General features: G+C 47.8%; 1 protein-coding gene across 1 annotated transcript in view; it reads right to left on the bottom strand.

Moving 5' to 3' along the window:
- Positions 1-758: 758 nt before the first annotated feature.
- PITPNM3 (PITPNM family member 3) overlaps positions 759-26,651 on the bottom strand; it is a 73,312-nt gene continuing 47,419 nt past the window's right edge. The window contains exons 7-20 of the mRNA XM_033171909.1: positions 17,924-18,113; positions 17,024-17,143; positions 15,953-16,134; positions 14,272-14,444; positions 13,127-13,297; positions 11,683-11,874; positions 11,380-11,528; positions 10,576-10,692; positions 10,329-10,445; positions 8,549-8,697; positions 8,272-8,421; positions 7,092-7,275; positions 6,095-6,223; positions 759-3,829 (exon numbers count right to left, since the gene is read on the bottom strand). Of these exons, the coding sequence (XP_033027800.1) occupies positions 3,521-3,829; positions 6,095-6,223; positions 7,092-7,275; positions 8,272-8,421; positions 8,549-8,697; positions 10,329-10,445; positions 10,576-10,692; positions 11,380-11,528; positions 11,683-11,874; positions 13,127-13,297; positions 14,272-14,444; positions 15,953-16,134; positions 17,024-17,143; positions 17,924-18,113 (2,332 nt within the window). The 3' untranslated portion in view covers positions 759-3,520. The remainder of the gene's footprint in view (positions 3,830-6,094; positions 6,224-7,091; positions 7,276-8,271; positions 8,422-8,548; positions 8,698-10,328; positions 10,446-10,575; positions 10,693-11,379; positions 11,529-11,682; positions 11,875-13,126; positions 13,298-14,271; positions 14,445-15,952; positions 16,135-17,023; positions 17,144-17,923; positions 18,114-26,651) is intronic.

The raw sequence follows: 26,651 nt of genomic DNA, 5'->3' as shown, positions 1-26,651 counted from the left end.
AGCCATCATGGCTGCTGGCCATAGCCCTGGGATGTAATCCATTGGAACAGTCAAGCACAACATTCCTTATTTCCCTAGAGTGGGCACAGGCAAGGGGATGTTACTCCAGTCAGTGTAACTTCCTCTTCCACTGGTCTGGAGCATTCTCCCCCCTGCATGTGATCTGGGAGATGGGTGTGGCCCTGGCTGACTCCATAAAAGAGCCAAGTCACACAGCCATTTTCTCTCTCTTGCTTGCTGCTCTCTTGCTGCCATGCTGCTCTCCTGCTGCCATTTTGTTCTTTTAATGTAATTTTGCTGTCTGCTGGCTCTCAGCCAGCAGCGCATGAGCTCAACCTCCATATGAGATAAACTTACAGTTTGTTATGTAACTAAGTAAAGCCTGCCTTTCGGGGATCAAATCGTGAACTGAAATGTGAGTAAATCTCTGGTTACTTTTAAGGAAAGACTATGGTGCCTTTATTCTTTTAAGAGGGATAAAAGGGGACACCAGGAATAATCTACCTGGGCAAGCCAGATTGGGTTACTTAACCAAAGAGATTCAAATGAATCTGCAAACTAGCTTCCTGCTATATTGAGGGGAATCTGCTCTGCTACATCACTCACTAGTATGAGTAAAGGAAGGATAATACTTGTTCAATATATTTCCTTTCCTACTATCCTCAACATTCCCACAAGAGGAGCAGATCATACTTTGACACACACACAGTCTGACAAAACAAAGAATTGCAAACCAGCAAGAGCCACACAGTCCTGAGTGAGAAGGTAGAGTTGTTTTATTTGATCCGTGTGCTGAGAGGGTCGCAGAAATTCAGCAGGAAGGACAGAGAGTGAGAAAAGGACCCTTTCCAAGTACAGATACCAAAAAGGCAGAGAAGGTGTTCATTTGACAGGACTCCATTTGTCAGAGGATTATTATTTTTATATATATAATAGAAAAACACACAATTCCACAGCAAAAGGTACACCGCTTTTGGGGGGAGGACATGAGTCTTTATCCCCTCCTCCCGTTTTGATTGTCCATGTAAGAAATTCAGAGTTGTACATTGATGCAGACTGTGAGACTTCAAAATGCACCCCGAAACCCTCCTGTCTCTTTGCACAGAGAGGACACCCAGGACTTCACATCTGTGTCAGGACAAGAATCCTCAGAGTCAGGGCTAGGAAGAGCCTTGCCACCCCAAGACCACCATTCCTTGGCACACCAGCTCTTGAAAGCATTGGAGGGGCCATAATCTTCTGGCGCTTGCAACTTCCATCACCCAGCCTGAGTTTTATCAAGAACTACAGCTGTGTTTGATTGTCCAGACTCGCTTACATTTGCTTGGGTGATCTCACCCCTCTGCCTTTCATGGCAGAAGTTCAATAGGCATAGAGGGAACCTCTCTATGGTCATCAACTGTGTCCTAAGAGGCTGCTGATGCTGCATTTAGCAACCCAAAGTTCAAGCAGTTCAGAGTTTGAAATGCGGTCCTTTGAGATAATCACTGGACAGTCTGTCCCCAGCTCCAAGCTCAGGGTTGGGCTCTGAAGGAGACACCACTGCAGTATTGCTACAGGGGGTTGGACCAGATGACCCTTTGGGTGCCTTCTAACTCAGCAATCCTATGATTCCAGCCAGTTTGAAACTGGTTCAGGGATGTTACTTTCCCACTGGAGCAATTATTAAAAACTTTCACAGAAACACAACCCTACCCCTGGGATTTTTCAGCCTGGAGCATCAAAAGCTTTGAAATGGGTCTGCAGTACCTTCCAAGTTACGAGACCACCGCTGACTCACTCCAAATCATGGTATCACATCAGTAGGTTTTTTTTTTATTAAAGAAAGAGGAAGTTGAAAGTGTTTTGCGTGACCTCGCTTTCTAAGACTTGTGAAACAAACTCCACAGAGAGAAGGTTCAGGATGGAGCTGAGGAGGGAAGCCCAGCTCTCTCACCCCTCAGGACCAGCAGACCTAACCATCGCCTGAGCACCTCTTGTCATGAAAGCTCAAGATCTGGGTGATGGGTGCAAGTCCCCCACCCAACCCTCTCCCCGCTTTCTTTCTTACAGGACAGCAAACGAAACAGACCAAGTGCAAAAATGTGAAGCTGTGCTGCACAACGTCAGCAGTGGAAGTTGTGCAAAAGGCCCCCATGGGATAATATACACTGCACACACAGGGTAGTTCCAGGGCACGCCATTTGGCACCCCATCCTGTTCCCCTATTTAAAGATTTCTCTCTTTGCACACCTTGGCTTAGTGAAACTGGGCTACTCAGCTGCCATGGAGCTCCCCTACCCCCCCCCCAAAAAGCCATGGGTTTGCACCCAAGAGCCGGGAAAGAGAATGTGAGTGTGTTGGGTATGGGGTGTGTGTGTTGGCTGTGTTGGCATGTATGGTTGTGTGTGTGTGTGTGTGTGTTTAGGACATCAGACTTGGAAGCGCAGGTGTGAGCAAGACCCTGCCTTTTCCGTTTGAGATCCACACTGAACACTGAACAGGCGACACATGCACTTCCCACCCACCCCTTTCACTTGGAAACACTTGCCACAACCGACCACGTTCCACAAGACACAACGGCAGCGCGCACAATTTCGACACACGCACACAGGGTGGCAGCAGCAGCACTGAGGGGTGCTTTGGAGATCCCAATGGGGGCGAAGGAGAGGAGGAGGAGAAGAAGGGGGACATAACAGACCCCTAACGCTATTTGGTTCACCAAATGGACTGCTCCAGTGTGGGGTTTATTGTCCACAAAACCACAAGCCACGAACACGCCCAACCGTGTGGCAGGAGAAAGCAGGCGCCACAGCTGGGAAAAAAGCCAGGCACCCCTTCAAGCAACATATGCCACCTTTGCCTTCCTCTTATCCAGGGAATTTTCCTTCCGTAAATGTTTCCGGAGAGAAGCCACATTCGCCTCCTTCTTTGCTGATGTCCATTTTTCATCTCTTTAGAAACATGGAAATCTGAGGCCGGCTATATCAATGGGCCGCTGGAATGGAAAAGACCTTTCAGGCACTTCAGAGTCTCTTTCTGCAAAGCTGCCTGCTGACCACCTCTGTGCTTGGATGGGTTCCCTTCCATCCCCGGGAGAGAGTTGTCTCCACTGTCGGTGCAGCCACGGGGCTTGGAAACCAACCTGCACTTTTTTATTTGAAAAGCAGGTTTAGGTGCTGCCTGGGGTCCCCCCTTGCTCTGTGGTATAAGCCAGACCCCTTATTGCACGCTTCAAAATGTAGTATACATGTACAGACAAAGCTCATTTGCCCGCCCAACACACCAACCCCCAGCGACCGTAGCAGGCGTGCTCTCTTTTCTCTGCTCTCCACATTTCATCAGCAGATACACAAATAGGGGAGCACGCAGGGGTGTCCCTTCGGAAGACAGACACCATTGGAGCTTGGGGGAGCCCCCCTCCCGGCCCTTCCCTGCCCACTTTGGACCCCAGAGCTGCCCAGGCGGCTCTCAAAGCGCCGGAACCCAACACGCTCATCACAGGACGCAGGAGCCACGACGGCACCCTCCCCGATGCCCGCTATGGGGCGGACTCGAACTTGGGGACCCCGCCTCTGCCCCACGCAATGGGGGGCAGGGGCCGGTCGTGGTCCTTGTCCGATTCGGGTTGGCTCTGGGCCCGTTCCGGCTTGGGGGTCAGGGAAGGCGGGTCGGGCTGCTGGACGGAGAGAGTCCTCCGGAGGTGGTTCCGCTTGCGCAGGAAGTCCGGCTGGGAGTGGAGGCCGAAGCTGCCCTTGCGCAGGATCATGCGTGAGTTGTTCTTCTTGGGACGGGAGCGCAGGCTGAACTCCAGCGAGGCCAGGTGGGCTGCGTAGCCTTCGCTCAGGAACTGGAGGGAAGAGGAAACGGAGAAGGACAGAAATCGGCAGCGTTGAAGGCAGTTGGACTAGACCCTTGGGGTACCTTCCAATTCCACAATTCTATGATGATTCTGGGGGGCAGAGGGGACCGGCTAGAGGGGCTGGGAGCTGGGGGCACTGTTATACAGTGGCTCCACTCCTTCCTCCAGGGCTGTGTCCAGAAAGTGATGTTGGGGGATGAGTGTTCAGACCCCTGGGCTCTCACTTGTGGGGTGCCTCAGGATTCCGTCCTTTCCCCCATGCTTTTTAATATCTATATGAAGCCGCTGGGAGAGATCATCAGGGGGTTTGGGCTGGGTGTCCATCAATATACGGATGATACCCAGCTCTACATCTCTTTTAAATCAGAACCAGTGAAGGCGGTGAAGGCCTTGTGTGAGTGCCTGGAGGCAGTTGGAGGATGGATGGTGGCTAACAGATTGAGACTGAATCCTGACAAAACAGAAGTACTGTTTGGGGGGGGGGACAGGGCGCAGGCGGGTATGGAAGATTCTCTGGTCCTGAATGGGGCAACTGTGCCCCTGAAGGACCAGGTGCGCAGCCTGGGAGTCATTTTGGACTCACAGCTGTCCATGGAGGCACAGGTTAATTCTGTGTCCAGGGCGGCTGTCTACCAGCTCCATTTGGTACACAGGCTGAGACCCTACCTGCCCGCAGACCATCTCGCCAGAATGGTGCATGCTCTAGTTATCTCCCATTTGGACTACTGCAATGTGCTCTACGTGGGGCTACCTTTGAAGGTGACCCGGAAACTACAACTAATCCAGAATGCGGCAGCTAGACTGGTGACTGGGAGCGGCCGCTGAGACCATATAAAACCGGTCCTGAAAGACCTACATTGGCTCCCAGTACGTTTCCGAGCACAATTCAAAGTGTTGGTGCTGACCTTTAAAGCCCTAAACAGCCTTGGTCCAGTATACCTGAAGGAGTGTCTCCACCCCCATCATTCTGCCCGTACACTGAGGTCCAGCGCCGGGGGCCTTCTGGCGGTTCCCTCACTGCGAGAAATGAGGTTACAGGGAACCAGGCAGAGGACTTTCTTGGTAGCGGCACCTGCCCTGTGGAATGCCCTCTCATCAGATGTCAAGGAAATAAGCAACTATCTGGCTTTTAGAAGACATCTGAAGGCAGCCCTGTTTAAGGAAGTTTTTAATGTTTGATGTTTTATTCTGTTTTTAATCTGTTGAGAGCCGCCCAGAGCGGCTGGGGAAACCCAGCTGGATGTGCGGGGTATAAATAATAAATTGATGTTGTTATTGCTATTGCTATTGCTATAAGATGTTATAAGAATGTGAGGACTGGGGTGCTGTTTCCTGAAGTCCAAACCACCCAGGGCAAGGGAACAGAAGCCCATTCACAATCGCCCTTTTCACCCTTTGGACCTGCCCCTCGCCAAGAGTCAACACTCACATGCACTCAGTCAGTAACTGGAGGGGCAAACACAGAAAAGTAGGGTCCCAACCTTCCTCACAGCCATGCCCCCTTCTAAGATTATGCAATAATCTTACAGTTATACAACAACAATAATAAATAGGGCTGCAGTGCAGTTAAAGCAGATTGATTACGATTCCTGCATTGCAGGAGGTTGAACTAGATGACTCTTGGGACCCCTTCCAACTCCACTATTTTTTGATTCAATGAGATTTCCTTGCCTTGCCTTTCAGCACAGTGGGCAGTACTACCCCCTGGGGGGCAGCAGGATTCCCTAGGGGGGTGGCTAAGAGGCAAGCAGATAGTAGAGGGGCACTGGATCAATTTCATCCAGTTTGCTTACTCCATTAAACTAAACAGTTTCATTTGGATTTTGAATAAACGTGCAATTAATTCTTATTGCCTTGAACTGTGTGCTGCATTATTACTTTGCTCGGTGGGTTGCACAAACTGCTATTCCGAAAAATACTTTTTTATGGGGTTTTGAATAAATGTGCAATTAAGTGCAACTGTTTTGGGTTGCTCACCCTGGTCAGACACCGAAATAAACTGACTCGTTCATTCATTGGGTTATTATCGTCCTTAGTGGATCATGTAAAGCGATATTATGAATGATGCTTATATATATATATATATATATATATATATATATATATATATATATATATATATATATATATATATATATATATATATATATATATCACAGGGAGCACTAGGGATGAACTGATGGAACCAAAGGGGGGTGGCGGCCCCCAAGGGTTTTGGGACCACTGCTCTAAACAAAGAAACAACAAAGTCACCTGGCACTGAGCCTGATATTTCTTTGCTGGCCGTCCTACGATGTAGATCTGGGAGGGGGAGAGACCCAGGACGTTGTAAACAGAGATGTCTTTCATGGAGCCATAGGCAGCACAGATCTTGATGTGGCACTAGGAGAGGATGGAGAAATGGCAAAGCTTCAGCCCCTTTTCATCGCATTGCCTCTTCAACTCACTTATTTCAGGCCTTGAAGCACCAACCCCAGAGGGATTCTCGTTTGCTGCTATGGACCTGCTCTCAGTACTCTCTCCAGGGCCAGGGGTATACGAGAGACAAATTCATGGAGGAGAGGGATACCAATGGCTGCTAGACATGCTGTGCTCTACCTCCACAGCTGGAGGTGGCAATGCTTTTGAATACCATGGGAGGGGAGAGGGCTCTTGGGCTAGGATCCTGCTTACTGGTTTCCTGCAAGCATCTGATTGTCCACTGTGAGATGCTGGACTAGATGGGCTGCTGGCCTGTCCCAGCAAGCTCTTCATATGTTCTTATGTTCCTATGCTCCTAATGTCCAAAATTTGCCCCTGCAGGCAGTTTGAAGCATCAGGACTGAACAAGAGATATTCATCCAAGCCAACGCTGGCGCCAGCTGAACCGGAAGGTCAGTGCCCAGTCGGCAAAGCCCTCTGCCCCAACCCGAACTAAGGATGGGTGTGGATTTGATCTGAACTTCCTGAAACAATTTTGCAAACTGAAACAAAACTCTCACTTGTCTGGATTTTGGAGTGAAGTTATCCAACAACAGAAAAGTGGCCAAAAACACATATACTTGTGGGCCAGTAAATGTGTCTATTTAAAAAATAAAAATAAATAATGCATTATATCAAGGAGGATTGCTTGAATATAGCTATATATGCTGTGTAGATATATAGATATATACAGTATATTGTTTGTTTGCTTATTGCATTTGTATCCCCCACCCCACCCTCCATTCCCAAAACCCTCAAGAGCAGAAGTCCCAACCCATTTGTCAGCTACCTCTTGCACCAGGTTACGGAGGAAGATGGTCTTCTGCCTCAAGGGGTCGTGGACCAGCCCATCCGAGAAGAAGATCATCCCTTGGGGAAAGTTGTGCTGAGAGAGCCAGGAGACGACCCGCTGCTTCTGCATGTCCGGGCGCCCTGTGATGTAGATGATCAGGTAGCCCAGGTCTTGCCAGTGTCTGCAATATGCAGGGGACACACACACACACAGAGAGAGAAGGGGATCATTTTCTAGAGCTGGAAAACGTTCAGAAAAGGGCAACCCAAATGAAAAAGTGGATGGAAGGACTCCGCTAGGTTGTGGAATTTTGGACTTTTCGATTTGGAGAAAGGACAAATAAGAAGCAACATGATAGAAGTTTGCAAAATTACGCAAGGCATGGAGCAAGAGGGAAGAAAAAAGTTTTCTTTTCTTTTTTTAATAAGAATTTATTGGTATTTCAAAAAAATTAACAAACAAATAAAAACAATACAAACATACAAATTACAAAAAAGTATACATACTACAAAAAATAAAACAAAGAAAACTCATACAAAACACAAAAATTACATAAAACACCTATTTAACTATCTTAATCTTATTTTATATCTTAATTGGGGGGACTTCCTCTCTCCCTCTCTTCTGCATTCATTTCAGATATACTTTAGTAACGAAGAAAAAAGTTTTCCTCCTTCTCTTGTTAAGCTAGAAATTGGGGCTGTCCAATGAACACTGGGAGATTCGGGACAGATAAAAGAAAGTCCTCCTTCACACAGCATGAAGTTAAACTATGGAACTCCCTGCCACAGGAGGCAGTGATAGCCACCAGCTTGGATGGCTTTAAAAGACCATTGGACAAATTCATGGAGGAGGAGGAGGAGGCTATCAATGGCTAGTAGCCAAGATGGTTATGTTCTGCCTCCACAGCTGGAGGCAGCAATGCTTCTGAATTCCAGTTGTTGGAAACCGCAGGCGGGGAGGGGGCTCTTGTGCTCGGGTCTTGCTTGATGGTTTCCCACAGGCCTCCGGGTGGCTACTGGAAGAAAAGGATGTTGGACTGGGTGGGTCCTTGGCCCGATCCATTGGCCTGTTCTCATTATCCAGCCTCTGGGGCTTCTCAAGGTCAACTGAGCCTCCACCCAGCCTGAATATGGATTAATTCTGTCCACAGAATAATTTGTTGGGAGACCCTCACCTGACAACGTCGACTGCACCGGCCCGGACTTTGGGGTCACTGCCCATGATGGAGACACTGGCTGCGAAGGACCCATCGATGCTGAAAACCACGCACTCCATCCCCCGGGGGAGGACAGTGAGGTAGCTGACGGCTGTGCTCTGGTCGCCCCTGAAGTGGGCAAAAAGCAAGTACCGTGTTCTCTCCAACCACTGAGCATTTCTTTGGATTCTGCGCCGCCACCCTCATCATGGCACACAGACACCCTTCCCAGAACCTCCCAAGCCCTGGGCCTTACCTGACCACCATCTTGATGGGGTAGACACCCACTGCCAGCCTCTTCTCTTTAGGGAAGTTGTAGGAGACCCTCCCGCTGCTGTTGGTGATCTCCGTGTCAAAGTAGACCCAGCGCCCAGAAGAGGGCTCTGTCATAATGAAGATGTCAACCTGGAGGAGGAAGAGAACACCTGGATGTACTTCCTGTTATCCAGTCAGAGAGCAGGAGCACATAAGAACGAAAGGTGAACCTTGGTGGGTCAAGCTGGTGGCCCGTCTGGTCCAGCACGCTATTCTCACAGGGGCCAAATGCTAGGAATGTAGATAGAATGCCTCTGGGCCTGGAGGCTCCAGAAGAGCACCAGACGATCCTTCCTGGATGTTGTGGTGCAGGGGCAACAGACCCACAGCTTTTCCTCCTGAGACTCCCCCCCCCCACATACACTCCCCAGCCGTTCTTCTCTATTGGGACACCACCAGGTCTGTGTCACAAGCACCCTACGACCAGATATTCATGGAGTACAACTCTCATAAGCCCCAGACTGCAGTGGAAGAGGAGAGGGAGGCAACGTTAGTGGCAAGCAGCACCAGGCTGTGATATTGGTGCGTTATACATAGGGCTGCCTCTGAAGATGGTTCGGAAACTTCAGCTGGTGCAGAATTCACCGGAGCTCACTGGAGAAAGAAGGATTGAGCATATTATACCGATCCTGGTCTAACTGCACTGGCTACCAATTAGTTTCTGGGCCCAATTCAAAGTGCTCGTTTTGACCTATAAACGACTCAGGACAGCAATACCTCAAGGACCACCTCTTTCCATATGAACCTACCCGGACCCTGAGATCATCTTCTGAGGCCCTCCTTTATGTGACCCCTCCTCAAGAGGCCTGGAGGGTGGCAACACGAGAACGGGGCCTTCTCTGCAGTGGCTCCCCGTCTGTGAAATGCTCTCCCCAGGGAAGTTCGCCTGGCGCCTTCATTATACACCTTTAGGCGCCGAGCAAAAACGTTCCTTCTTAACCAGGCCTTTGGTTGATCCGATTTACATCCTATGCCCTTTTAAAATGTGGGTGGTTTGGGGGGAAGGGAAGGCTACTGGGTTGTTTTAAAAAATATTTTTATTAGGTATTTTATGGTTTTATATGTTGATTTTGTTCTGTGAACTGCCCTGAGACCCCCAGGTATAGGGTGGTATATAAATAACACAGTGGTACCTCGGGTTACATACGCTTCAGGTTACAGACTCCACTAACCCAGAAATAACGCTTCAGGTTAAGAACTTTGCTTCAGGATAAGAACAGAAATTGTGCTCTGGCGGTTCATTAGCTAAAGTGGTGCTTCAGGTTAAGAACAGTTTCAGGTTAAGAACGGACCTCCAGAACGAATTAAGTTCTTAACCTGAGGTACCACTGTAATTATTATTATTATTATTATTATTATTATTATTATTATTAGTGGGGAGGCAGCACCAGTCCCTTTCCCCACTTTACTTCCCAGCTTTGAGTGCTGCAATTTTGCCCAGGTGAAGAGAGATGCAAAGGAAGAGGCAAATTTAAATGTGGCATTAAATCAAAGCTGCCAGCGAAGGGTTCCCACCCAGGAGCTGCTTCCCTTAGATGCTGCACTTTGGTGCAATACAGAACCTGCTGAAAATGCTCTTCCTCTGCCGTCCCACCAGCAAGAAGCCCCCGTCTGAGAACGTCTGAGAAGTCCCTTTCTCAAGCATCTTTTACCGCACGGCTGACACACCCCTGTGTTTCCAATTAACCTTAGCAGAAAGAATGAAGACCGGGAGGGCTTACCTTTTCTCCCGTCAGGGCCACCATGTCAAGGGGGCCGTACATGAAGCGGCCAACCAGGGACTGGGGGCCATCTTCAGCCGCGATGACGTCGTTCGATCTGTGGTTGGAAGTCACATTCTGAAAAGGAAGGAAATGCACTCCTGGTTTCTTTGTTGTAAGCTGCAGTGGGTATTTCTCTCTTATGTGTGGAAAAACACCATACAAATAAAATGAATGAATGAATGAATGAATGAATGGCGCTCATCACCCTCAGTTTGACTTGGGTCCTCTTGCGCAGCCATTTCTCTCGTGGGTTCGAGGGACTGAGCATCGCCGGGTCCAAACTGTTACTCTCTTTGACAGTGGTGGTTTCAAATCTCATCACCTGAAATGAAATGTGAGCGTCTGAGAGGGACGGTGGCCTCGGGGGCAGAAACAGCCATGTAAGACGGCATTGTTTTTTTAAAAAATAATAATGGGTGGGATTCAACTAGGTTGTTGCACGCGTGGAACAAGGAATTTCAAGGCGCCCTGATCTATTTATTTATTTATCCATTCTGTTTCATAAAAGTCATACAATTCATTAAAAAAGGTTTTGCAAATATATATATATGAAACAATGAAATTATGGATAATAAAAATTAACAACAATGATTTAAGACATTCAAAAAGTTAAAAACAGGTTAAAACTCGCACCAGCTTTCTAAACATCTCGGTGGACTTCTCTAACCAAGAATGTTTTTAGCAGGCGCCAAGAAGAGCAAAGTGAAGACACCTGCCTGGGGTCAACAGGCAGGGAGTTCCATAGGGCAGGTGCTGCCACACAAAAGGATCGATTGCTTACAAATGCAGTATGGGTGTTGCGTGGCACTTGCAAACAGTGCTAGTTTGGCCGATCAAACTGGTTGAGCCAATGTTGCAGATAAACTGATCCCAAGGCGTTAATTATTTGTTTTTTTATTACATTTATATTCCACCTTTTCCCCCCTCCGAGGTTCCATGGTTCTCCCACCCTCCATTCTACGTCCGCCCAAAGGTAGAGGAGGAGGAGGAGAAAAAGTGGCCCTCTCACCTGTCTGAGGATGAAGGCAACCACGTCTGTGGACTCCCAGTAGCTGGCGTGGAAGAGATGGGGGAGAGCCACGGTGGGGAAAGCCGTAAGGACGTCTGGGCAGTATAAGGCATAATCTATCCTCTTTGCCCCCCACCATTTAGATGTGACTGCAGGGAAACAAAGGAGGTCAGCATCAGCAAGACTGTGCCCCAAAGGTTCCTTCCCTGAACCCTGGATTCCCATTTTTGGAACAGCCAGAAATGGGGGGGGGGGGAGAGAGAGAGAGATCTCCTGCCTTAAACCCCAGAGGGCGGGACTCACTCTGGGTCACGCTGGCAGGCAGCAAACTCTCCCTCGACCCAGAACTCTCGCTGTCACTGCTGCCGGTGCTCCCTCGCCGCCCCTTCGCTAGAGTGGCGTTGGGGGGCTCAGAGACCCCTGCCAAGGAGAAGGAGGGCAGCTTTGCAGAACTATCTTCAGCAAACAGGGCACTGTGGCAGTGGAGGACATCCGCTGCAGGGGGTGGAGAGAGAGAGAGAGAGAGAGAGAGAGAGAGAGAGAGAGAGCGATCAGGTGACAGAAGGTGTTATTCCAGTCCCCACCCCCACCCCCCCAAAACCCCATGTGTTCGTGAGATGCCTCCCTTTGGCTGAGTATTTGGGGAAAACAGAAGTCTTTTAGGCTACTGTTTTGCCACTATCTTATCTGATATTACAGCCTTTTGCTACCTACCTACCTACCTACCTACAGTACCTACAGTGGTGCCTTGGTTCTCAAACTTAATCCATTCCAGGAGTCTGTTTGACTCCCGAAACTGTTCGAAAACCAAGGCACAGCTTTCAATTGGCTGCAGCAGCTTCCTGCACTCAATCAGAAGCAGCGCTGGATGTTCGGCTTCCGAAAAACGTTCGCAAACTGGAACACTTACTTCCGGTTTTGTGGCGCTCGGGAGCCGATTTGTTCAGCGACTAAGACATTCGAGAACCAAGGTACCACTCTATCTATCTATCTATCTATCTATCTATCTATCTATCTATTGTTTTCAGCTATTTTTGCAAGTCACCTTATAGTAGGAAAGGCATGGTTTTATTTCTTATACGAATATTGCGGCACATGGCTACTCAGTGCCACCAGGGTATGCAAACGTCTCATTTAAGTCTACATAGAAACTTTATTCTCAAGAATGATGGGACTCACAGGTAGAGAATCGTTTTTATTTTTAATGTTTGCGAAGAAGAAGAAGAAGAAGAAGAAGAAGAAGAAGAAGAAGAAGAGGAGGAGGAGGAGGAGGAGGAGGAGGAGGAGGAGGAGGAGGAGGAGGAGGAAGAGGAGTTTGGATTTGATATCCCGCTTTTCACTACCCGAAGGAGTCTGAAAGCGGCTAACATTCTCCTTTCCCTTCCTCTCCCACAACAAACACTCTGTGAGGTGAGTGGGGCTGAGAGACTGCAGAGAAGTGTGACTAGCCCAAGGTCACCCAGCAGCTGCATGTGGAGGAGCAGGGATGCAAACCCGGTTCCCCAGATTATGAGTCTACCACTCTTAACCACTACACCACACTGGCTCTTTGTATGAGGTTAATACTTTATTATCCCTTTGGAGATGTGCTCTCTCTTTATACTTCTGCCCTTCCGGGCTTTGATGCTGTATGTATACACTAGAAGAATTTTTATGATTCTTTGTCCTCTTTCATTTGTTGTTATATTTGCACTTTTTGAGGTAACAAACCAATAAAATTGGAGAACAAGAGAAATATGAGAAGTACCTAAGAGGTGGGACCTCCCATCTCCCAGTGGGTATCGCTGGTATCTCGGGACTGTAAATGGAGGCAGGAGGTGGAACTTGTTCTCCAGTAAGGGCTCAAGCCTGGAAGCAGAAGGGTCCGCAGAGTGGAAAAGGCTGTAGACCTGGCTGCAGGCGGGATGCACCTGGGAGGCTGGAAAGGGGGAGAGAGGGAGGGGAGGGAGGAACCCCAGAATCATCAGAAATTGCTCACAAAATGTCTTGAAGCAGGACAGAAACAGCTGCCAAGCTTGTCCCTACATTCCCAGAGAGGCTTCAGCAGAGGTGGGGGCAGGCAGGATGGGGTCAGCTTTGAGCTGTCAAATGGAGATATGGGGCAGCCCAGTGGATTCTTGAATGAGCGGGTGCATCCCATAAACAGCAGAATTTTTCTTTTTCCAGATTAATAATAATCCTCTCTGCATCTGCATCATTCAACACAGTAACAATTAATTGCACATTCATTCATTCATTCATTCAGAAAATAAATATATGCTCTGACATTGCAGCTAAAAGAAAGAATATGCAGCAAAGAATATTGCATGAAAAATATTTTTTACACATCCTTACTAATGGAAATGTGAGGGTGAAGGAAATTTAGAGCCTTCAGAGTGTTTGTATATTTAGATTATTTACATATGACTACTTACCAAAAAGCTGGAGAGCTCAGTCAGTAGAGCACGGGACTCTTAATCTCAGAGTTGTGGTTTCAAGCTCCATGTTGGGCAAGTGATTCCTGCATTGCAGGGGGTTGAACTAGATGGCCCTCGTGTTCCCTTCCAACTCTACAATTCTATGATTCTCTATGCAAACCTTCACCTACCACAGATGTACAGTTACTAATTTATAGGAAAATCAATAGCTGTTACCGGAAATTGGCTATGTTGTGACAACTCGGCACCGTAAATACAAACAAATGTGACCAATGGAAGTAGTGTTGAAAGCGCTAACAGCAGTAAAAAAAATTGAGGAAGAAGTGTGGAATGTGTTTTGTTCAAGGCTCTAAGGCTGATCAGTCATAAAGAAGTGGTTGGTGCGCTTGAAGGGGGCCACCTCCAGAGCCCCCCTACTACCCCCTTAGCACCCCTCCAGGTAATTTTCCACCTACCCCCAAGCAACTGGGCTCACCTTCCAGGCCGGGGAGGACCGTCCTCCTCATGGCAAGCACCAAACCAAGTGGGGAGCCGAAGAGGAAGAAATCAGAGACTTCAAAGTCAAAGCGTCCCAGGTTGACATCCAACAGGTTGGCAGAGGTCTCAGGAGGGAAATCAGCATCCTCACTCATCATTGTGGAGTGGATGCTGCAGGGGAGAGAGGGAGAGGGAGAAGAACGTGGAAGATGAACGTTGTGCAGAGGAGGGAGACCGAGAGGATCAAGGGTCTGCAAACCAAGCCTTATGAGGAATAGCTGAGGGAGCTGGGTATGTTTAGCTTGGAGAAGAGAAGATGGAGAGGTGACATGATAGCCATCTTCAAATATCTGAAGGGCTGTCACATGAAATATCAAGCAAACTTGTTTCCTGTTGCTCTGGGGTGGGGACGACGACGACGACCCAAACCAACGGATTTGAATGAGAAGAAAGTCAACCCCAACTTTAGGAAGAACATTCTGGGAGTAAGAGTTGTTCAGCCAGGGGACGGACTCCCTCGGAAGGTAGTGGACTCTCCTCTATCAGAGGCTTTTAAGCAGAGGTTGGATAGCCACCTATCAAGGATTCTTCTGCTGCAATTCCTGGATTCCAGGAGGTCAGATTAGACGACCTTCGGTGTCCCTTCCCACTCTACAATTCTACATTCCCACTAACAGAATCATAGAATTGCAGAGTTGGTATGGACCCCAACAGCAATCTAGCCCAAGCCCCTGCAAAGCAGGAGGTCAGCTCTCATACATTTTGAAACTATACCAGATCCTCTTAGCTTTGTGGGATGTAAACACAGAGCAGCCAAACCCAACACTGCTAGAGTGGACATGAAGGTAACTCAGTCCTCCAGGCTTAACTTCCTGTTTACCTGGACTGAGTTACAGGAACCAGAAGTAGGTGTGGTCTTACCTGGGAACAAGATCCCAAAGACCATTCTCCATTTTGCCTCGTCTCTTGAACAAGCAGGATGCTCTCTCTCAGCTTGCAGCTGAGAAGAGCAGAGGTGAAGCCTGTTCCCCTATGGAATCAGCTTCACTACATGTAAATACATTTATCTAAGCCTGTCTGCCTTTCTGAGACTGTATGCTGTAGCTCAGGATGCTTGTAAGTAAACTCTTTTATATCTTATAAACAGTACTGTGTTGTGTCATTACTTTTAAGAGGGAAGAAGGGGAATATACCAGGAATATATATTTCTTATAGAGGCTTTAGCAAGCCTGTGCAAGCGCGTCTGCTGTGTGTGTGTTTTAAAAGGGAATGGAACTCTGCTAAGTTTGGAGCTTGTTAACTCAAACTGGGATTGAGATATATAAAATAATATATCATCATCCACACTCCTAAACATTCCCACAAGCTTTACAAATGTCGTAGCGGTTTTATTGATGCACCATGGGGTTTGTGAACAAAAAGGCCCAAATTTGTTTTGTGTGCATGTTTAATTTTAATCCTAGTTCAGTTGCATGGTCCTCTTTATTTCCTTCTTTAGTCTTTTATCTTGTTGAAGATTGCATCCTTTCTTGAATAAAGAAACATTTAAAACTTGCAAATAATTAACTAAACAACGACATGAATAGGAACTGCTCCCAGGTGCTCATAGAACTTTGGCCTCCAGGCTCCTGGATGGACCCACCTGAGGCTGCCTCTCCTCCTCTCTCCCTCTTCCTTACCTGGAGAGGAAGGCGTGATGCTGCGTAATGGCATCACATTCGTAGCTGGAGCAGTCGCTTTGTTTCCGCGGCAACGGTTGCCGGGGCTCCTCGTCCTCCATCATCCCAGAGATGTCAATGTTGCTCTTGCTGAGACGCTTCAGCTCCCCCAGGTTGGAGTCTTCGCCTGAGAGGAGATTATCCTGAAGGGACAGAGAAGTCAGCAAAAGGGAATATTGGGTTGCCGTTGGGACGACCCTGGGGGCAGGGGTGCTCAAAAGGGAAGAGAGAACATGATGGGACACAAGAGGATCTGGAATCTTGTTATGTAGAGGCCTTCATCCACTAGGGGGCATTCATGGTGCAAAAATCGCCAATGTACAGCCATGAAAATCTACTCCCAAAATTTGGACAGGTTTATAGTGGCAGGGAAAGAGTGGGATAAAGCAGGGATAAGAACATGAGAAGAATCTACTGGATCTAGTCCAGTGTCCTGTTCTCACAGGGACCAGCCAGATGCCCCAATGGGAAGCCCACATGCAAGACCTTAGCAAAAGAGCAACACTCTCCCCTCCTGTGGCTTCCAGTAACTGATTTATTTATTTTATTACATTTACATCCCACATTTTCCTAAGAGGAAGCTCAAGGTGGTGCATGTGGTCCCCCCTATTTTAACCTCACAACAACCCTGCAGGGTAGGCTTAGGCCGTGAGTGGCTGACTGGCCTGAGGCCACACCCAGTGAGCTTCATGACTGAGTGGAGATTCAAATGCTGGTCTCTCCCAGGTCCTAGCCCCACACGCTAACCTCTATACCACACCACCTTATATTGGGTCTCTGGGCCTCTTGCAAAAAGGCTTGCAATTTTTCTTAGTATCCTATTCTGCTACCCTTAATAGTAGTCTGACGGACAGAAATTCAACAGGTGCAGCTGCAACCATTGTTTCGCCTCCAAAGCTTCCTCAATGTGCTTTTTCAGTGGATAGGAGGATCACTGGGGTTCCCAAGCACAAGGGTGCCTGGGCTCTCTCAGGAAGCGTGCCAGTCCCAACTCCCGCCCTCCATCCCACTCCCGAGAGGAAGGGGCTGTACCTGGGCACTGCTGGCACTGCCTCTCCTGCTGCTGGACTGACTTTCATCTGCCAAGCCGGTGCTGTAGCAGATGGCATCGAAGCCCATAATTCCTCCCACGCAGTCCCCAATGAGGCACACCTGGAAGGGGAAGGAGAAGAGAAGGGCAGCCAAGTTGGTAGGGCATCACCTCGCAGCAAAGTCCCAGAGGCCTCATCTGGACCCACCACCCAGCATGCACACACACACACACACAAAGACTCAAACAATCCCCAAACCCATCAACAGAAGTCAAGAGAGCCTCCACCACAACACACGGAGACAGGAGGATTCAGGTGACGTGAAAACATAAGAATGTAAGCAGATCCGTGCTTGATCAGGCCAATGGTCCATCTAGTCCAGCATCCTGTTCTCACAATGGCCAGCCAAGGTGAAACCCACACCCAGGACCTGAGCACAGCAGCCCTCTCTCCTGCTGCCGCTTCCAGCAACCAGCATTCAGAAGCATCGCTGCCTCCAAATGCGAAGGCAGAGTGTTGCCATCCTGGCTACTAGCCCTGGAGAGCGCTCTCCTCCTCCGTGAATTTAAAAGAGGATTCTTCTAAAGCCATCCAGGTTGGTGGCCATCACTGCTTCCCACGGGAAGGAGTTTTAACTGCAGTGTGCTTACAAGGCCAAAACTTTGTAAGTTAAAATTTATTTTCCACTGTGTATAAGGCAGATTTCTGTGTAGTTTCCAGTTGCCTTGATTCCATTTAAAGAAAAGGAACACACAAGTTCAAAGTATGGAAGAGAGAAAGGGAGAGAGAAATGCCCAGTGGTTAGAGGGAAGAACCTTAAGCAAAGCTGCCGTCTGTGGACTGGCTGATCCCATTAAACCCTGGCCATCGTGCTCTCCATCCAAGAGAGGCATGATCATACCTGCCCGTTAAATCCACTCCCGTCAGGAGACTTGAGAAATTCATTGTAAACCTGGTTGGCTCGGCTGATCACCATGGCAACCGCATCCTGGTACTGCGGGGAGGAGATGGCCAGCAGTGGTAAGGCAGCCAGAGGGATGTGGTCTTCGCTGCTGCTCAGGGAGGTCTCATCATAGCTGTAGGGATTCAGGCTGGGGGTGGGGGACAAGGGGGTAAGAAAAGGGACAGCACAGGGAATTAGCCAGGGCTACAAAGCAGGTGCGAAATCACAAGGGCCATTGACACCAGGATCCTCATCTGTATTACTTATTTTCAGATTCTCTTTAAAACAAACAAAAAGATTTATTGAAGCAAAACAAATAATCAGAAAATGATGGGGGAATTGCATTTTCTGCATTCCTCTTCGGTTGGAAGAGGAACCTGGCTCTCACCCGTAGTTTGCCTGGTGGTCTGGCACTCACTTCCCCATGGAATACGAGGGCAGGCAAAGGCACTGGGTGCATGGAGCACTCTGGCTGCTGTGACCCATCCCACCCACCCACATCCCATTCCTGGAGGCACAGGTTATCCTGCTAATTGGTGTTTTTTTTTAATGGGAGTAAATTGCAGGTGTGCACTGGAGATGGTAAGATAAGAAACTGCAAAAATAAACCCAGTTTACAAGGATTTAAAAGGTTTGGATTGAGAGGGGATTTAATTTGGTGAAAGAGATGGTGAGGGAAGGGGAGCCCATGGTTTGCTTATATCAAAGTTTTTCTCTACATTTATGATACGGCAATTGTCCCTGGAATGCAAGTTTTATTTTAAAAAAAATATCTGTACAAGCGAGGAAGGAAGGAATTGGAACATACATATGGAATTTAACAAAATTGGAACTGCGTGTGTGAGAGAAGGGAACTGGGGGGGGGGACACTACGCTTTGAAAATATGGAGCAAAGTCCACCCTAACCTCCGATGAAGGCCAAATTACACGTTATGCTGTGCAGAAGGAGTCCTGTGTGTTTGTATTTGTTGCATATAAGACAAAATCCCACCAACCAGTGCAGAATTTTCCAGGGTCCTCCGAGCCTTTGGCAACACATAATTTATGAGTTGTTGTTTTTCAGCTAATGCTAAACTCCACATATTTTAATAACAAAGCGAAACATGGAAATCCTGCAAGGTTTCCATTTGGGGGAAAGTGAGGTTGCGACAGCTGACATCATCCACGTCAAGGGTTCCTGAGAGCTAAAACCTTTCAGCTGATCATCCCACAGGTTTAATAAACAAAGATGGAATGGGACGTTTGAGTATTCCGGTCGTTTCCTGACAAACCATTGTCCAGAAGTTGAATACTTGTGGGCAGTCCCACCACAAGTGAGAAATGCTGTCTCTTCTTCCACAGCCCCTCCCAAGAGTTCTGAGAATATTTTGACATCATATGGGCAGTTTGCACTGGTGTACAGTTCCTTCTGTGTAGGATTTTCCTGGAACACATAAGCTGGGACTGGCCTATATGGTTTAGATGACCAAAGTGCATACGATTTAGAATCCTTGGTTTGCATGTGCAGGTCTTTCTCCCACGTACGTTCAAGACCTGATCAATTTGTCTGTATTGCTGAGACTCACCTTGTGCTTCAAGACCTCCCAAAGCCAAAGAAGTTTTATTCATTTAAGAATTAGTTTTGTTTAGAACTAATGCATGTTCTTACAGAAAGGGGCTGTATGATACAGGTCAATGCTGGAGATGTGATGCTGGAAATGTTTTTGCTGAGGTGTGTTACATGGGCATGCTCAGAGATATCTTCCTTCTTCTCTGAAGTTGTTATCCATATTGGTTTTGTATTGGCCAGACCCTAAATATTTGCAGATAGGATCATAATATCTGAAGAAGTGTGCATGCACACGAAAGCTCATACCAAGAACAAACTTAGTTGGTCTCTAAGGTGCTACTGGAAAGAGTTTTTTATTTTGTTAGGATCATAATAGTATTGCAGAGTAGGGAGGGGTGCTCCAAGGGCCATCCAGTCCAACCCCCTGCAGTGCAGGAATCACAGCTCAAGAATCCCTCAGAGGTGGCCTTCCAACCCCTGATTAAAAGCCACCAGTGAGTCATAGAGCTGGAAAGTACCCAAGGCTCCATCTAGTCTAACCACCTGCGATTCAGGAATCACAGCTAAAGAATCCGTAAATCGAACCTAAAGAATGATTATGCCTGTTGCCACAAGGGGTCGGCATTGCCCAGCCTTGGCTATTGGTTCCCTATTGCCACCTGCTCCTTCTGCAGAACCCCAGGGCTGGGATCTCTGTTATGATGAACCGCGTAAGTCAGCACTCTGCTCTCGTCCTCCAAATCTATCCAAAAGACTCCAGTGCCTGAGATGTTCGGCCTCCAAAACAGCCCAACCGCTCCTGCTGGATCCGTCCGCCTAATGTGGCCACTTTGAAAGGGCCCCTTTGAGACACAACAGGTATGAAAAGGTCTCGGGGGGGGGAGAGTTAGAATATCTAAGAAAATAAGTCAAACGCACAGCTCAGATGAGAAAATGGAGTGGACTGAAGCAATGGCTGTGGAATGAGTGCCATCAGAGCACAGAATCATAGGAAACTGCCTGATACGGAGTCAGGCCATTGGTGCATGTGGCTCAGTACTGTCCATACTGCCTGGCAGCAGTTTCTCCAGAAGTTCAAACAGGAATCTTTTCCCTGGAGATGCTGCTGGGGATTGAACCTGGGACCTTCTGCATGCAAAGCAGGTGCTCTACCGCTCAGCTATGGCCTTGCAGGGCCAGAAGATGAGCAGTCCACCACCTAGGAAATCCATGCAGCCCACCACCAAGAAGCCTCTGCCCCATGAAAGAGAGAATGTGCAAGAGCAGAAGAAGAAGAGAAGAAGAGTTTGGATTTGATATCCCGCTTTATCACTACCCGAAGGAGTCTCAAAGCGGCTAACATTCTCCTTTCCCTTCCTCCCCCACAACAAACACTCTGTGAGGTGAGTGGGGCTGAGAAACTTCAGAGAAGTGTGACTAGCCCAAGGTCACCCAGCAGCTGCATGTGGGGGAGCGGAGATGTGAACCCGGTTCACCAGATTACGAGTCTACCGCTCTTAACCACTACACCACACTGGCTCTGCAAGTGAGGTCTAGGTGGCTCAAGTAAGCAAGCCAACCACAGCAGGTGCCCTTTGCAGAGTGTAAGGAACACCCCCCACCCCTTGCTCACACAGGTGTGCTCAGCACCTGTCCCTAAGGAAGCAGCTTTTGCTATGCAAGATTTCTAAACGGCCTTGCAAGAACGCTGCTTCCAAGGCAGCTGGTGATCCTGAGGAAAGGTAGATTTGCCATAGGTAGGATTTGCCTTTTGATGCAGACTTGATGGGGAAGGGTCTGGTGTCCAGACAGGAAGCCTCCTCCCACTAGGGAGTTGGTCCAGGTTGCACAAGCTGAAAAGGTATCCATAACAACAGAGCCTCTAGCAACTGTGTCCAAACTGCATCCATCTCCAACTCAGCCAAAGGTGTTGAGTCCATCTTGGCAGGAATGCGAGAAGTCTTATCTGCAAAGTGTCCTCCAGGAATTGGTCACCAGGAGGTTTTGAGAGTTCTTAGAATCATAGAATTGTGGAGTTGGAAGGGAACCCCGGGGTCATCTAGTCCAACCTCCTGCAATGCAGGAATCACAGCTGGGGCTCCCCAAACCTGCATTCAACAGGCATCTCACCACTCGAAATGCCACCACGGTGTGGAGGCAACAGCAGTACTGGCAAAACTTAAAGCTTATTTTGCCACAATGATTGCCACAGAGCAGTGGGCCTGAAAATGGGCTCTGATCCTCGGTCATGTTCACAGAATCCCTGAACTGTAAAGTTGGAGGGGACTCCTAAAGGACATCCAGTCCAACCCCTATTCAGGATGGGTTTTCTTGCTATTTGCAGATCTCTTCCATGGAAGATCCAGGTGCTGACACTGTCCTACGACTGGCCGAGAGGCTGGATCCCCCAGGGCAGAAAGAGTCGCTTTGGCTCCATCCCAATGGAAAGACTGGCCAGCCTCCTTCAGTATTCTCTTAACGTAAGAACATAGAGCTGCCTGCAAGATCAGGCCAATGGCCGATCTAGTCCAGCACCTTGTCCTCACAGTGGCCAACCAGAGACCCAAGTAAGAAACCAGCAAGTCGAATTCAAGCACAGGAGCACTTCCCCCTCCTGTACTTTCCAGCCACTGGTATTCAGAAGCATCGCTGCCTCTGACTATGAAGGCAGAGCAAAGCACGGTTGCCATATTTCAAAAAGTAAAAAAACCAGGACACCCCAAAAGATCCAGAACAAAGCGCTGCCTTTCGGAAATTCCCCCCCGGACGTCAATTCTGTCTTTGAAATCTCGGTAATGTCTGGGGAAATCTGGACGTATGACAGCCCGAGAGCATAGCCATCCTGTAGCCCTTGATCGCCCTCTCCTCCTGCATGAATTGTTGGTGGTGACTGCCTTCCAAAGTTTTAACTCTGCACTGAGTGAGGAAGGACTTTCCTTTCTCTGTCCTGAATACTGGCCTCCTCTCTGGAGGAAACCTGGTTTCCCTTCTTTGGAGACCTGACATGGTTGCCTCTGGCCAAACTGATCTGGGAGATACCCTTGATTGGATGGCACAAAGAGGAACACAAACAGGACAAGGTGGTCTCTAATTATTTACAAAGCAGTTTAACTCAATTAATGTCGCTGAAGGCGCAGCAGCAGAAAACGCCAATTAGGGCAGGAGAGATGCTTTGACATGGGCGCCCGTTCCATAACTACCAATTATGGTGATGTGATGGCGTTTTGAGGGCAGAGGAAGGAGCAGCCTGGGCTCTGGATTTTATTTCACTGCTCACAGAATGATTGCTGAAAATTATTCTTCGAAAGATTTTAATCATAGCTTGTGCAGAGCTACAGTATATGTTAACTCTGTGACCTGAATCTCTTGAACGCTCCCGCCTTCAACGTCTCAAGTCAGAAGAGCATGAGACCCTTAATCATAGGGTAATGGGTACAAGCCTAACATTTGGGCCAAAGATGATGCGTTGCAGGGGGTCGGAATAGATGACCCTTGTGGTCCCTTGCAACCCTAGACACCTATGATTCTATGAAAGAATCCTAGAATCACAGAATTGTAAAGTTGGAAGGGTAAACTAGTCCAGCTCCTCCCAGCAATGCATTAGAAATGGACCCAAACAACAGGGGTACGAGGCTCACGCCAGCCGCCCATTGGCAGGTGACAAGATGGAGCCAGATTGTTTTCTGCTGCACCGGCGGGTAGGACCTGAAACAATGGATTCAGATGGCAAGAAAGTAGATTCTAAATAAACATTAGGAAGAACTGCCCAATGGCAAGAGCTGCTTGACAGTGGAATGGGCTCTCCTTCTTTGGAGGTTTCCAAACAGACATTGCATTGCCAACAGTCAAGGATGATTTGGCTGTGGTTCCTGCATTCCAAAGGGTTGGGATAGATGTAGCCTATCTTGATTTCAGCAAGGCCTTTGACAAGGTGCCCCATGATATTCTTGTAAAGAAGCTGGTAAAATGCGGGCTAGACAATGCTACCATTCAGCGGATTTGTAACTGGCTGACTGACCGAACCCAAAGGGTACTCATTAATGGCTCCTCTTCATCCTGGAGAGAAGTGACAAGTGGGGTGCCACAGGGTTCTGTCTTGGGCCCAGTCTTATTCAACATCTTTATCAATGACTTGGATGATGGGCTTGAGGGCATCCTGATCAAGTTTGCAGATGACACCAAATTGGGAGGGGTGGCTAATACCCCAGAGGACAGGATCACACTTCAAAATGACCTTAACAGATTAGAGACCTGGGCCAAAGCAAACAAGATGAATTTTAACAGGGATAAATGTAAAGTACTACACTTGGGCAAAAAAAATGAAAGGCACAAATACAAGATGGGTGACACCTGGCTTGAGAACAGTACATGTGAAAAGGATCTAGGAGTCTTTGTAGACCATAAACTTGACATGAGTCAACAGTGTGATGTAGCAGCTAATAAAGCCAATGTAATTCTGGGCTGCATCAATAGGAGTATAGCATCTAGATCAAGGAAAGTAATAGTACCACTATATTCTGCTCTGGTCAGACCTCACCTGGAATACTGTGTCCAGTTCTGGGCACAACAGTTCAAGAAGGATACTGACAAGCGGGAATGTGTCCAGAAGAGGGCAACCAAAATGGTCAAAGGCCTGGAAACGATGCCTTATGAGGAACGGCTTAGGGAGCTAGGTATGTTTAGCCTGGAGAAGAGAACGTTAAGGGGTGATATGATAACCATGTTCAAATATATAAAAGGATATCATATAGAGGAGGGAGAAAGGTTGTTTTCTGCTGCTCCAGAGAAGCGGACACAGGGCAATGGATTCAAACTACAAGAAAGAAGATTCCACCTAAACATTAGGAAGAACTTCCTGACAGTGAGAGCTGTTCGACAGTGGAATTTGCTGCCAAGGAGTGTGGTGGAGTCTCCTTCTTTGGAGGTCTTTAAGCGGAGGCTTGACAGCCATCTGTCAGGAATGCTTTGATGGTGTTTCCTGCTTGGCAGGGGGTTGGACTGGATGGCCCTTGTGGTCTCTTCCAACTCTATGATTCTATGATTCTATGAAATCGACCGGATTTGCATTTCTCGAACTAAGACATGGATCATAATGCAGTTAATCATTCACTTTGGGGACTCTATGTACCAAAAAAATAATAATCACATTTGAGATTCAAATGCCTGTTTGAGAATAAAGCACATACAGACATGCAAATTTCGCAGAGGGGAACATGCAGAAATGATGCAAATTTTCCCAAAGGCTTCTTGAAAAACAAAAATGTAGGATTTGTTATGGTAACAAAGACATGTCACATGGATGAAAAAGGAGAAAACAGGGAGGCAGGCTGGAAATCATTGTATATCTCCCCCACCCTCTTTTCCACGAAGACTTAGCTGGTGGCTTCATGGGTAAGCAGATTGTTTTAGCTCTGCTGTGAGAGAAGCACTAAATATCAGCCCAAACGCAGCAGAGCAAAAGCCAAATATTTCATCCTAAGCAGAGGCGTTTTTTGCTTAACGGGGTCTCATTTTTCACTGGAAATGCCACACAGAAGCTTTGCCGTTCCATAAATTTGTGCACAGAGAGATCCCCGCAGGAGCCTCCAAAAAGCCAGAGGCAGTGAGCAGGGCTGAACGCCATAGATTGAGCAGCTTGCTAAGTGGAGCTGAAGGATCGCTCGTGTTAACTTGCTATGAAAATTGCCACCAGCTTAAAATCACTCCTATTTGTTTTCTCTTTATGAATCCAGCACTTCTAATCCAGACGTGTCTCGCCATCTAGCCCAGCACCCTGTTTTCACAGCGGCCAAACAGACACCCCAACGGGAAACCAGCAAGCAAGACCTGAGCACAAGAGCCCTCCCCTCTCCTGTGGTTTCCAGTAACTGGTATTCAGAAGCGTTGCTAGAATCATAGAATTGTAGTGTTGGAAGGGACCCCCAAGGGTCATCTAGTCCAACCCCCTGCAATGCAGGAATCTTTTGCCTAACATGGGACTCAAACCCACAACCCTGAGATTAAGAGTCTCATGCTCTACCGACTGAGCTATCACAACTGTGGAGGCAGAGTATAGCCTCCGTGGCTAGTAGATTTCAGTAGCCATATTATCCTCCTCATTATACCGTTTAATTCTCTTTCAAAGCAATCCAAGTTAGTGGCCATCACTGCTCCCAGTGGGAGAGAGTTCCATAGTTCAACAATACACTGCATGCACAAGGACTTTCTTATATCTGTCCTGAATCTTCTAACTTTCAGCTTCACTGGACGTCCATGAGTTCTGGTGTCAAGAGGGAGGAAAACTTTTCTCTATCCACTTTCTCCAGGCCACGCATTAATTTTATACACCTCCATTATATCAAAATTGGGAAAGGAGTACGACAAGGCTGTATATTGTCTCCCTGTTTATTTAACTTATATGCAGAATTCATCATGCGAAAGGCTGGACTGGATGAATCCCAAACCGGAATTAAGATTGCCAGAAGAAATATAAACAACCTCAGATAAGCTGATGAAACAACCTTGATGGCAGAAAGTGAGGAGGAATTAAAGAACCTTTTAATGAGGGTGAAAGAGGAAAGCGCAAAATATGGTCTGAAGCTCAACATCAAAAAAACTAAGATCATGGCCACTGGTCCCATCACCTCCTGGCAAATAGAAGGGGAAGAAATGGAGGCAGTGAGAGATTTCACTTTCTTGGGTTCCATGATCACTGCAGATGGTGACAGCAGTCACGAAATTAGAAGACGCCTGCTTCTTGGGAGAAAAGCAATGACAAACGTAGACAGCATCTTAAAAAGCAAAGACATCACCTTGCTGACAAAGGTCCGTATAGTTAAAGCTATGGTTTTCCCAGTAGTGATGTATGGAAGTGAGAGCTGGACCATAAAGAAGGCTGATTGTCGAAGAATTGATGCTTTTGAATTATGCTGCTGGAGGAGACTCTTGAGAGTCCCATGGACTGCAAGAAGATCAAACCTATCCATTCTGAAGGAAATCAGCCCTGAGTGTTCACTGGAAGGACAGATCCTGAAGCTGAGGCTCCAATACTTTGGCCACCTCATGAGAAGAGAAGAGTCCCTGGAAAAGACCCTGATGTTGGGAAAGATGGAGGGCAGAAGGAGAAGGGGATGACAGAGGACGAGATGGTTGGACAGTGTTCTTGAAGCCACCAACATG

The sequence above is a fragment of the Lacerta agilis genome, chromosome 15 (assembly GCF_009819535.1).
Source record: "Lacerta agilis isolate rLacAgi1 chromosome 15, rLacAgi1.pri, whole genome shotgun sequence".
NCBI classification, from domain to species: Eukaryota; Metazoa; Chordata; class Lepidosauria; order Squamata; family Lacertidae; genus Lacerta; species Lacerta agilis.
Note: the sequence above shows the minus strand (reverse complement) of the source record. Positions and strands in the feature narration are given on the sequence as shown.